Source organism: Alligator mississippiensis, chromosome 6 (genome assembly GCF_030867095.1).
Source record: "Alligator mississippiensis isolate rAllMis1 chromosome 6, rAllMis1, whole genome shotgun sequence".
In the NCBI taxonomy this organism is placed as follows: domain Eukaryota; kingdom Metazoa; phylum Chordata; order Crocodylia; family Alligatoridae; genus Alligator; species Alligator mississippiensis.
Window position 1 is genome coordinate 55,764,503 of NC_081829.1, and position 12,318 is coordinate 55,776,820.

At 40.4% G+C, this 12,318-nt stretch overlaps 1 protein-coding gene across 1 annotated transcript in view; it reads left to right on the forward strand.

Moving 5' to 3' along the window:
• Nucleotides 1–12,318, forward strand: part of TSPAN15 (tetraspanin 15) — a 61,449-nt gene that overhangs the window by 14,696 nt on the left and 34,435 nt on the right. Inside the window, exons 2-3 of the mRNA XM_019484377.2 lie at nt 700–885; nt 4,609–4,683. Of these exons, the coding sequence (XP_019339922.1) occupies nt 700–885; nt 4,609–4,683 (261 nt within the window). The remainder of the gene's footprint in view (nt 1–699; nt 886–4,608; nt 4,684–12,318) is intronic.

Below are 12,318 nucleotides of genomic sequence, written 5' to 3' on the forward strand. Positions count from 1 at the left end.
GTAGTAGTGACATTCACATTTAATAAAAAATGTCAAAGGTTCATCCCAAGCCTACTGGCCTATTGGGCTAATGTGGTTAAGGTACTCCAACAGAAGATGAAGAAGGGCACTTACACACATGTGGGGAGCCTGTTCCAACGTGTGGGAAATCCAGCACGCCAGAGCGGCCTCAATTAATCAAGTCTGCTTGAGCATGTAAATTGATGCACACTGGCAGCCTTGCACGTCATGTGTATCAGTGGCGCAGTGTGCATCAGTGCTGAGAAAATAGCTAAAACATGTTCAGCGTGTTTTAGCTCAAAGCACACTGCTGTCATTTTCTTGGTACTGATGTGTGCTGCGCCTGTGATGCACTCATTCCTGATGTAGCGCTGGGTGCTTTAAATTAACGTGTCTCACTAATTAGAAGCACCTGGTGCTGTGTCAGGAACACGTGTAAAAATGCCTGAAGTGACATGTCTGGCCTCCTTGACTTTCTGGGTCTGAATCGTCATTTGAAATGACTGGGGATGGCTTTCAACACAAGTCTGTAACAAATGAGGGTTCTGAATTTATAGTGATACTTCTTAAGTGTTCTGCCACTATATTCCTTCAAATGTAATAGTATATTCATCAAGTATGATCTCAGTATTTGAGGAGAGTGCTAGAATTGAATAACCAATAAAACCTGTATTTGTTTTTTTGTTGTTGTCATTGCAGCTGATTGGAGCATTTGTTCTGGCTGTTGGAATTTATGCAGAAGTTGAAAGACAGAAATACAAAACACTTGAAAGTGCCTTTTTAGCCCCAGCAATTATTTTAATACTCTTGGGCATTGTGATGTTCTTCGTATCCTTCATGGGTGTCCTGGCTTCTTTAAGAGATAATTTATGTCTTCTTCAAGCAGTAAGTACTCACATTTTAAAATGAATTATTTAATAGTTTAAAAAAAAAAAGGTTGCTTGAAGCCAGTCCTCATAATTTCTCCTTTTGATTTCTTTATTTTATAAACAGTTTGATATAGCTTAGTTAGTACTCCCTCCCAACTTTTCAATAAGTACTAGCAAGAGACTATAAAATACAGGTGCACAGACTACTCTAGAAAGAGTTATGATTTATTCTAATGACTCTTTGATTTCACAGGAACATTTTAATGAATCATTTCAATATTTATTTAACGTGTACAGGTTGGATTTTAAAAGTTTTCACCATTGACCTAATTCTGCTCACATATTAAGTCTATTGATCCCAACAGGCAGAATTAGCCAAATCTGAGCACTTTTGAAAATCTTACCCATATCTTCATAATTTGACAAATGAACCACTAACATGCAAAAAATCAAATAGCAAGTAATGCCAGATTGTTAATTTCAGTTAAACTACTATTCTACATGTCTGTAGTATATATTTACTAATTCATAGATTTCCATGTCCATGATAACTAAACACACTTCATGTACAGTGAAATTAGAATTGTACCAAATGATGTCTTTTAAAACCTAAAGTAGATCTTCTGTGGCAGTAATTCCAAATGTTCCGATCTATGTCAGATAAAAATAGTCAGCAAACTGTATTGCAATAAATTCTAGGGCCTGCAGTGAAAGAAAAGCCTAAATGAAGAAACATTTTATATTTCACCCTGAAAGAAGGTATGTGCTTGGTAATATCAATGCCAAAGGATCTCATATGAGTATGCCTTATCCCAAACTTCCATGAGGTACATCCTTGAGAAAGATACCTGAAGTGTTCGTTGCATGGGTCACTGATAACGCAGGATATAAGGAGGAAGTCTTTGAGGTAATTGGACCTTAGAAAATTAAGGATTTTGTAGATGATAACCAGGATCATCATGGCCAGATGTAGGAATTTGAAAAAGGGGGTGCAGGAGATGCCACTAGCACTGCAGGGTGGTGGCTGTCCTGCCCACCCCATCACCTCCAGCAGACAGACTGCATGAGGGCAGTAACTGCTAGGGGTTATGAATACCCAGATCAGGTAAGACTCTCTCCTTTCCCCTTTTGGCACCCGCTGCCTCCAGTGCAACCACTTCCCCTCCCCTCCCCACCCTCCCCTCCCATTCTCTCTCTTCCTCTCTCAGGCCTTGCCTATGGGTTCCCTTTGTCTAGGGCATAGGGATGAGGGACCTGCCCAACACAGCTGGTGTCCCCAGCTGACCCAGGGGTGGGGGAGAAACCCCAGAGCTGCTCCTGGCCCCTTCCAGCCAGAGCTTCTTTGAGCAGTTGCGTGGAGCGTTGCATTCAGGTGGGGACAGCAGCGATGGGCAGGTCCACCCTGCCCGTGCTTTCTTGCCCAGTCCTGTGGTGTCCCCTGGTGGCTGAAGCGGGCACTGAAAGTGGGGACCACCCACTGCCAGTGCTATTCCTGGCTGAGCCTGGCACCCTGTAGAGTTGCTGCCTGCAGCTAGAACTCCAGGCCAGGCAGGGGAAATGTGCTGAGCAGACTTTCTCCGTAGTCCCCTGCTGGAGAAGGGAAGGAGTGGTCCTGAGGCTTCCCCTGCCCTCAAGTCAGCCAGAGACAGTGGTATCACTGGGCAGGTTCCCACTTCCTCAACTGCTCCCTGCTTGGTCCTCCCACAGGTGTCCCATGCCAGCCTGGGGCCCTAGCCATGCCTTAGACTCCACAGAGGATGCAGGCATCCAGGGTGCTGGGAAGCGACTGATGTGTGACCTACAGTGGGGAAAGGGGTTCAACCATGTCCCCCCTGTGTACCCCCTCTGGATCTGCCCCTGAGGATCATGAATTATTTTTAGTCATTATAGACTTTGTAGTCATTGAAGCTTCAGTAATTATGGGTGGATGAATAGGGCATTAATTTTGGGTACTGCCTCAGTGCAGGGCACCAGAATGGAGGCAGGGGTGGCTCTCCTTCCTCCTTGCATTTTTTTACCTTCCCTGCAGTGGCTCTGGCAGGGCAAAATAATTGTTTCAGGGTAATTTTATGCACCTTGTTGAATGTTCTCACAAATTTAAATTATAGGTTACAATAAGAAAACCATGCAAATATAATTTTTATTCACTTGTCAAATTTTATCTCTGATATAGTTAAAATATGAATTATACAAACAAAAATGTAAAGTGCTTGTAATTTTAAAAAGTGGAATTGAAATAGACTATGAAAGTGTTTAAGCTATGTTTTTTATACAACACACAAATTGCTGAGAACTTGAGAACAGAACAGAATGAGAAGAGTGTCTCTAATTCTGCATTATGGTGTCTTCCCAAGTTAATGCGGGGAACTTTCTTGTTCTTGCTAATGACATAGTATTGGTATTTGAAAAATGAAAGTTCCTGGTGCCTATTTCTCAGTGTAATTCTCTCTCTATCAGAAGAAAGACTTCTGTTTGGTATTTCCAGATGGCTTGTGACACTCATGTCAGTCTCTGAACTTATAAAACCAAAGCTAATTTTTCTGAAGTGAATGGTTTGGGGTATTTGGAGTGGGACTTTCCTTCCAGCTTTTGCATGTATATGTGTATTCATGAGTGAGCAACTGTGCTTTCCTGAGTCACTCATATTCAGAGTTTTGAAGAGAAGTGAGAGAGAAAGGAGTAGATCAGAAGCAGGAAATCCAGAAAGTTCCAGCCTACCACGGCACTAGTTTTTTGTCTCCACATTTTGGAAAAAAGGGGACTGTAGTAGTTGTTCACCTGTAACTGCTGCCAGTCATGAGAGCATAGCACACCCCAAGAAAGTTATCAGACTCCCAAGTCTGATGCAGAAGAATACACTTCAACTTCTAAGATGAGTATTGATCTAGGTCTGCTTTCCATGTGTTAGGGACTGATGTGTCTCACGCAAGAGATCATCAGATCCCTTTTCCACTGGGATTCCACTGGTGGCATGGGAGGTTTTTTAAAAAAAAGATGATTTGAAGGGTTTTTCATGTAAGAAAATGTACCCAACCTTTAAAACATTTTTAAATGAATGTCTAAACATTCTTACATACATAAAGCATCCTGTAACTTGGAATATCATTCTGGTACTGGTATGCTTCACTTATAGCATAGTAGGGTTTTTTTACATAAATATTAATTTAAAAGTCCTATGCTGTTGAGCTTCTAGTTTTAAAAGCAGCACTTCCAGGTCACACTCTTAGTACTACCTAAGTCCAAAATTTGGGGCCAAAATTTGGCTTTCACTAGTGTTGAGCTGACAGAGAAAATTCTTTAGAGTTTCTTAAACACTGTTGCTAACAAATTTAAACCTATAAATAGGAACCATCTTTCAGGAAGTACACAAACGTAATGTTCTGTGTGACTTGTATCATTCCCCTGGTTCTAAGAGCTATGATACTGTTGTAAAGAGGGGGAAGGATTTTTTTTGGCAGCATTACCACTTATATCACACTTATTTCTGTTCCATTCAAAACAGGGAAATAGTAAATTTCTGTCAAGTAGATAAAAGGCAGAATGAGCAAAGTGGAAAAGAGGGTTTCTTAAGCATGAACAATTTATTTTAAAGAATCCTTTTTTTTTTTTTCCAAAAATGCAATTTAATTCAGAGAATTGCTAAGAATATTGATAGTTAAAAGTTCCTGATTTAAAAAGATTACTTGATAAAAAAGATCTTGATTGTATACCAGATTTTTTTTGCAATTTTGTCTTGCAGTTTATGTACATTCTTGGTATTTGTCTACTGATTGAACTAATTGGTGGAGTTGTGGCATTGATCTTCAGAAATCATGTGAGTAAAATTAGTTTAACTTATTACTCCCTAGAGTGTGACGTGAAGATACGGCTATTTAGTGAGTGAGTTTTTAAATTGTCATCTGAGCACTAAACTACAAGGGACTGAAGAAGATATTGTGTTAAGACATAAGAAGATAAGTGTTTCCCCTTCCCCTACTAATTAGTAGAGAAAAAATAGAATTGCAGTAATGTATACAAAAGATCTTGAGACTAAAGAATAAGGAGAAAGTTACATACGTGGCATGTGAGTAAAAAACTGAAGGAGAGCTAACATTTTCTGTACTGTAAAATATTTCCTTTGCTTTATCTTTCTTTGCTTTACCTTTTGCTGTGTATGAAGTTTCCAGCTACTTTTGGAGATGTAGGCATCTTTCAGTAACCCAGTCTCTTTTACACATCCTTCCCCTCTTCTTCCTCAGTAATGAGATTAGTTCTTGGAACAGATCAAACACTTTGAATACTGATTAAATTGAAGAAACGGATTTATTTGTGGACAGTATTTTATGGCTGTCAGTAGTCAAAAATTTTGTATTAGTAGCGCCTTCGAACATAAATATATTTGCCATCTTCAGTAGCAGAAGTTCATGCTTTTGGCTTTTTTGCTTTTAGTGTGGGAAAATAGGTGAAAATATCAAAAAAAGAGAAAGGAACAACAAAAAAATTCTCTTCCCATATTTTCTACATTATCCCATATTAAAAGGTATTTTTTACTATACAGAGCTTTAAAAATATCATTAAAAAAGATAAACCTTACTGTTTTATGTCTCATTATTAAATTGAAACAAGCTTCTGGGTTCCTCCTTGTTTTTATTTCTTTTTTCTTTTTTCTTGGTGCTGTCATGAAGTTCTGAAATTGAATTGTGACTTGAGAAGACAGGTCAAGTGTCAGGGGTCAGGGCAGCTGGCAGGTTAAACTGCCCCCTGTGGAATACTTCCAGCTGGCCCTGCGGGTGTGGCTGCCTGCTTATAAGAAGCAACACTGTCAGTGCCCAGCAGGTTATAGGCAACCTCTGCTTAGCACTCTTAATGGGTTCCAAAAAAACCCCAAGCGTTAAGTGGAACTGTGCTAAGCAAAACCCATTTTCTTACAGAAATGAAAGTAAATAAATATAATTGGTTCTGCTGCTTCTCCGCCCTTCCATCACCACCTGCCGGCTTGGACCCCGCACTCCTGCATCCCTGCCCTGGGCCCTGCACTCCTGCCACCCCGCCGGCCCGGGCTCTGTGCTCATGCCCCCTGCCCCCCCTTTTCACTGCTGCTGCTCCTCCGCACCCATCTGCCAGCCGCTCCCGCACCACATGCTGGAGTGGACCTTGCACTCCTGCCACCCCACCCTGGGCCCCACCAACCCTTGCCATAGACACTGGCCTGGGCTCCACGCTCATACGCCCCCCCGCCCGCCACCATCCCTACCACATTCTCCATCCACCAGCACACCAAGCCACCCTCCTGCTGCCTCCCTGTGCTGTGGCAGGGACAGTCCAGCCCATTCATGGGTGGTCCCAGGTGGTGGGAAGGCAGCAGGGACAATGCACAGGGTGCTGGAAGCCCTGGTGATCTCAGGGGAGAGTTGGATCCAGCTGGGTGCTGCCTCCAAGCTGGGGCAGCACCCAGCCCACTAACAGGCTGCCCAAGCAGCCCTAGGTGGTGATGCCACTGTGGAGGGAAGGGCCAGGGCCCCCTCGCAGCTCAGGGGCCGTTCAGCCTGCTGACTTGTCCCGTCCTGCCCCCGGGCTGTGAGAGAGGCGGGCAGGCTCTACCAAAAAAAATAAAATAACAAAGGTTTGGGTTCCTCGTTACTTCTGCCTTCAGTGGGTGCCTGTGGTCACCAGGCACCTACTGAAGGAAGAAACGGTGAGGGGCCTTATCCTTTTTTTTGGCAGACCCTGCTTGCTTCTCCCGCAGCCAGGGGATGAACTGGCAGATTAAAGGCTGCAATGTTGCAAGTAGCAATGTTGCAAACTAAACTACATGGGGATGTGGTTTAGTTTGCAAGATTGCAAGCTCATTTGAAACTGCCAAACCTTGCATACATGTATTGTGTGATGATCTTAAGCCATACAAAGGAAATTTTTGTCATGTGTATATGGTGATGATTGTCATGTGTACAAGCACCTGCACCCTTGTTCCTACCTATTTGTGACTTCTTACTGCTTGTTCCTGCTTCTTGGCTTACTGGCTTCATCCTTGTTCCTGGTTTCTCCCTGCTGACTCCTTATTTCAGACTCCAGCCTTGCTGGCTTCTGATCCACTCTTTGCTCCTGACCCCTGTTCAATCCCCTGTCTTCTGATAGCCAACTCGTGGCTCATAGCTTGTAGCTTTAGTTTGGCAGTTGCCCACATTCAGTCCTTTACAGCTACAGCTGCCTGTTCTGCACCCTCTGGCTAGTGACTGTGCTCTGGATTCCTGTTTCCTGTTCCTGACCCCTCTGCCTTGTGGCTGTACTCACAGTGACCATGAGGTCCCTTACAAACCTCAGCCTCCTGACCTGCCTGCTCTTGATCCCCTGACTTTTGACTAGTCTGGACTTTGTCTGTTGTTGATCTTGTCTGCTCCTGATCCCCTGGGTTATGACCAGGGATTCAGGTTTTCTGTTTCCCACAGAAAAATGGAGAAAACCACAGATTTCCCCTTTTTATCAGAAAAAAACGTGGATTTCTCCTTTTAGCAGAGAAACCCGTGGATTCCCTGGTTCTGCAAACAGTTTTGCAGGCTGGTTGAGCTCTAGCCTGCAAAAGCTGTTTGCAAACAGGGCAAGAAACTCTTAAGCCCTGCCCAGAGGGGGAGGGGTGGGGCCTGAGGCTGTCACTCAGCCACTGCTCCGGTGGGCTCAGCTCAGCCTCACTCTTCGCTCCTGGAGCCTGAGTGGTAAGTGGGGCTTGCAGGGGGCTGGAGGCCCCTCTGGCAGGGCTGGGGTTTGCAGGTCATGGCTGGGGGGCACCAGCAGGGCTGGGGGAGCCAGGAGCTGGCCCCACCCAAGCGGGTGGCAGCAGTGGGGGAGCTGGCTCCATGCTGCTTCTGCTGCAGCTGCCTGCTGTTGGGGGCAGGGAGCTGCAGACGTGGGTTCCTGGCCCCATAGCCTTGGCAGCTGGGGGCCCCCTCCAGCAGGGCTGGGGAGCAAGGGCTGTGGTTGGGGGGCAAGAGGTATGAGTAGGGCGGGGGGGGGGTTGTTGGGGCAGTGAGGGTCACCAGCAGTACTGGGGGGCTTTGGGAGCAGTGAGGGGCAGCAGCAGGGCTGGGGGAGCCATTGGGGGGTCTGAGGGGCACCAGCAGGGTTGGGGGGTGCTGCAGGGGGCTTTTAATTTTAATAACGGATTTTGGGGGTTTTGTCAGAGAATATGTGATTTTTCATCAGAGAATTTGTGATTTTTTTTTTATCAGAGAAAACCAGGATCCCTGGTTATGACTCTTTTAGGGTCAAGCCCCAAACGTGCACATCCCAGTCATACCCCTGACAATAAGAAACAGTGAAATTAACTTACTCTTACATCACACAAATTTTTACTCTAAATTCCACTTGGAGTATGAAGAGGAAGCATCAAAATGAAATCCAGCAATAGTGCATAATTCATTGGAAAGCATCAGAGTGAAGATATGTCATTGTAAATAAGCAGTTTTGGATTCAATTAATTTTTTGTAGACTAACAGAAGGTTGCTGTTGATTTTTAACAGAGAAAATGGATCAAATGGTCATTTTTTTTGTTTCTGTTGATTTTGGCTGTTTAAGCAGGGAGGCTGAGAACTGAAGAGACCTGACAGTAAACTAACCTCTGTTAGGAGAGCTTCATGTTAATATTTGGGGATAAGGAAGCAATTTTAAAAGGTCTGAATAATTCAGTGATGCATTGCATTGAAATACGTACTGCAATAAAGGCTGGCATTTTGCATGAGTCACTTGCTTGTTCATTTTCTCATCTTTCTCTGCTTCTTTCTCAAAGCTGGTAAGTTGCATTGCTTTTCCTTGAGTCATACTTTCTGTAAGAAATTCACCGGCATTTCTTTGTCATACTTTATCTTGTATTACAATGGAAGTATCAGGTGTGTATCTGTTTTTAACGTAGCTTTTTTGTACAGCTTGTCCCCATTGCTTTAGTGCATACATTACATTTGAAGTTGTTATGACAATTGGTATTGGTAGGGCCATGTGTGTATTCTCTAAGGGCTGTGGTTGTTCTTATTTTGGATTTGTTGTGTTCATTGTACAGTACGCTTACTGTGGCTTGAAAATGAGTAATACTGAATTACAGTACTTTTCACTCAAAACAGATTATATTGTTCCCAAGATTCAGATATAAAGCCTGAGTATTTGATACAATGTTTTTGCTTTTTTCTTAAATCTGATGATGTTTCAAGGTACGCTAGTAATAGGTGATATTCTAGTTCAACTGAGGCAGAAGTTTTTCCTGCAGTAAAAGTAACAGGAGATCTTGTCTATCTCCTCCTATTGATTGTCTAGAAGATAGAATAATATTGCACAGCAGTTTGTTATTTGTAAGTCTCTTAATGGATGACCACAATTTGGAATTTGATGAGTATAAGTAGAATAGAATTTCTGATTAATTTGATCAAGAAAGAAAATAATGTGTAGTAACTGTGAAAGTGTGGTAGGTGTATATAGGTAAGATATATAGGAGAACTTTTTTTTAGATGACCATCTTATCTTTTTATTATATGTATTTAGACATGGAAGGCTGTTTTGTGCAGCAGCAATGAATTTGTTCTGTTTGCAGCCAACAAAATATGTAGGGCATATTGAAACTAAAAATCCACCACTAAATCTGGCAAAGTTGGGAAACATTTTACCGTTAAAAAAGATGAAAAACTTGGGGGCAAACAGTAAATTTTTACCATCAAAATAGTAAAAGGAGGAAAAATGGTAATTTCCACCCCTGTTGTAAAGGTAACATTTTTCCTGACTTTCCTGTTCTTGATGGAAAATAAATACCATTAAAAGGGTATAAACCCTGGGAAAAATGGTAAATCTTTTGGTTAAAAAATGATGAAGTTGGAAAAACAGTAAAGATAAAATTTTACTCTAAAATGGTAGGTTAGAAAAACCAGTAACATTTTACCATTAAAAATGGCACCCCCTCCAAAAAAAACCAAAAAAAAAAAACTTGGAAAACTGGTTAAAAAAAGTGAAAACATTTTCTTTCAGAAATGGCAGAGTTGGGGGAAAATGTTACTGTTAAAAACAGTAAAAAAGTTGGGAAAAATGATAAAATCTGAAAAAACAGATAAAAGTGGTAAAATTTTACTGTTAAGAAACAACAAAGTCAGAAAAATTATAAAATAGTAAGATTTTACCATTTAAAAAAGGCAGGAAATACAATTAAAAAAGATATAATTTTACCATTTAACATGGTGAAGTCAGAAAAAACAGTAAAGAAAGGTCAAATTTTATTCTAAAAATTGGTAAAAAGATTGGGGAAAATGGTAATTTTTATCATCTTTAATGGTTTTCCTCTGCCTTTTTGTTATTAATGGTAATTTTTCTGTTTTTATTGCTAAAAATTACCTTTTTACCATTTTTATTAGACTTTATCAAAAAATTTACCATTTTTTAAAAAAACATTTCCCAACTTTATGATAAAAATGGGAAAAAACAAAAAAGAAGGAAACATAGTAAAAGAAAAAAAAAGTAAAATTGACCATTAAATCAAAAAGGCAGGAAAAACAGTGAATGAGGGTGAAGTCAGAAACAATAATTAAAAGTGGTAAAATTTGATCACAAAAAAACACTATAGTCAGAAAGAACAGTAGAAAAAGGGTAAATTTTAACATTAAAAAGGGGAAGTTGTTTTTAAAATTTTACCATTAAAATAAGGTAAATTCACAAAACCATTAAAAAAAAGTGACATGTTAATGTTTAAAACAGTTAGAAAGTCAGAAGAATGCTAAGAACTTACTGTTGTGCCTATACTAATATTTTACTGTTGAAAATGTTGAAGTCAGAAAAAAATGGTTAAAAAGGTAATTTTTACCATTAAAAACAGTAAAAAAAATAAAAAGAGAGAGACAGTAAAAACAGTGCTGTCAGAAGACATGGTGAAATTTTACCTTTAAAATGGCAAAAAAATTCAAGGAAAATAGTAATGTTGGAAAAAAGGTATAATTTTATCTTTAAATACACTAGGGGGAAAAAATGTAAAATGTAACCATCAAGAATGGTAAAAACTAGGAAAAAAGCATTTTTCACCATAAAAAATGGTGAAGTCAGGAGAAAAAAAAGTAAAATTTTATTGTTAAAAACCAAGAAAAGTTGGAATAATGGTGAAAAAATGGTTATGTTTTACTGTTACAAATGGTGAAGCCAGAAAAAAACAAAATGTTTCCATTAAGAAATAGTGAAGTTGGAGAAAAAGAGGTTGGGGGGAATAAACGTAACGCCTTACCATTAAAAAAGGTGAAGTCAGAAAAAGGCAAACAAAATGGTAATATTTAGCCATTAAAAATGGTAAACAAGTAAGAAAAAGTTTTGTTTTTTTTCTTTATTATTAAAATATGGTACTGTCTTGAAGAGGGTAAAAACTAAAACTTTTTTTAGTTTTATAGTTTAAAAATGAAGTTGGAAAAATTGTATATTTTACTGTAAAATGGTTAAAGTTGAGAGAAGCTGTTTTTTAACCCTTAAAATTGGTAAAATGATCTAAAAATAATAGTTTACTGTTCAAAATGGTAAAAAAGTCAGGAGAAATGATAATGTTTTACTGTTAAAAACAGTGAAGTTAGAAAAAATTGTAAAAAGGGTGAAATTTTATCTTTAAAAACAGTGAAGTTGTGAAAATATTAATAAAAATCATAACATTTAAAAAATGATAAGTGGGAAAGATATAGGAAAATTCCACGTTAAAAATGGTAATATTGGGGAAAAAATGTACTGATATAAAGGGCAATGACAGGAAGAAATGGTTAAATATTACCTTTAAAATGAAGAAGTCAGAAAAACAATTACATATAAAAAAATTGTAAAGTTGGGGAAAAATGCTCATGTTTTACTGTTTAATGCCACACACATCCACAAAATCAAAAAAGATGCACATGAGCATACACAAACACAAATATTCACACACAAACACATGCATTCACAATAACACTCAGAGAAAACACACAAACAGAAACAAAAATGTACACACAAACACACGGAAACAAAAACATACAATCACACGTGGAAACAAAAGCACGGAAACAAAAACACGCAAACACGCAAACACACATGGAAACAAAAGCACAGAAAGACACAAACACACAGAAACAAAAACACATGACCACATACAGACGTTGCATGCTTGCTGCCACCCTCAAGAGGTCCAGCTGGAGCTGGGGGGGCAGAGCGAGGAGGAATGGAGCCCCTCACCTTGTGGGCCCTGTGTCCCCGCGGGTGTGGCTGGGGAGACCCATGAGGCAAGGGGGCTCCATTCCAGCTCCCCGCCCCCTCCAGCTCAGACTGGGCAAACCCAAGGTGGCAACTCTGTGCTGCCCACCTCCCCCTGCCTCCCTGGCTGACAGGCTCACCCCTGCATGAAAAATGAACCCTTGAGGGTTAATTTTCCATGTGATCAGCCATTTTAAAAGCACTCTGCAACCATGCACACATGTTATGTCATGGCTTTAGAGTGCTTTCAGGG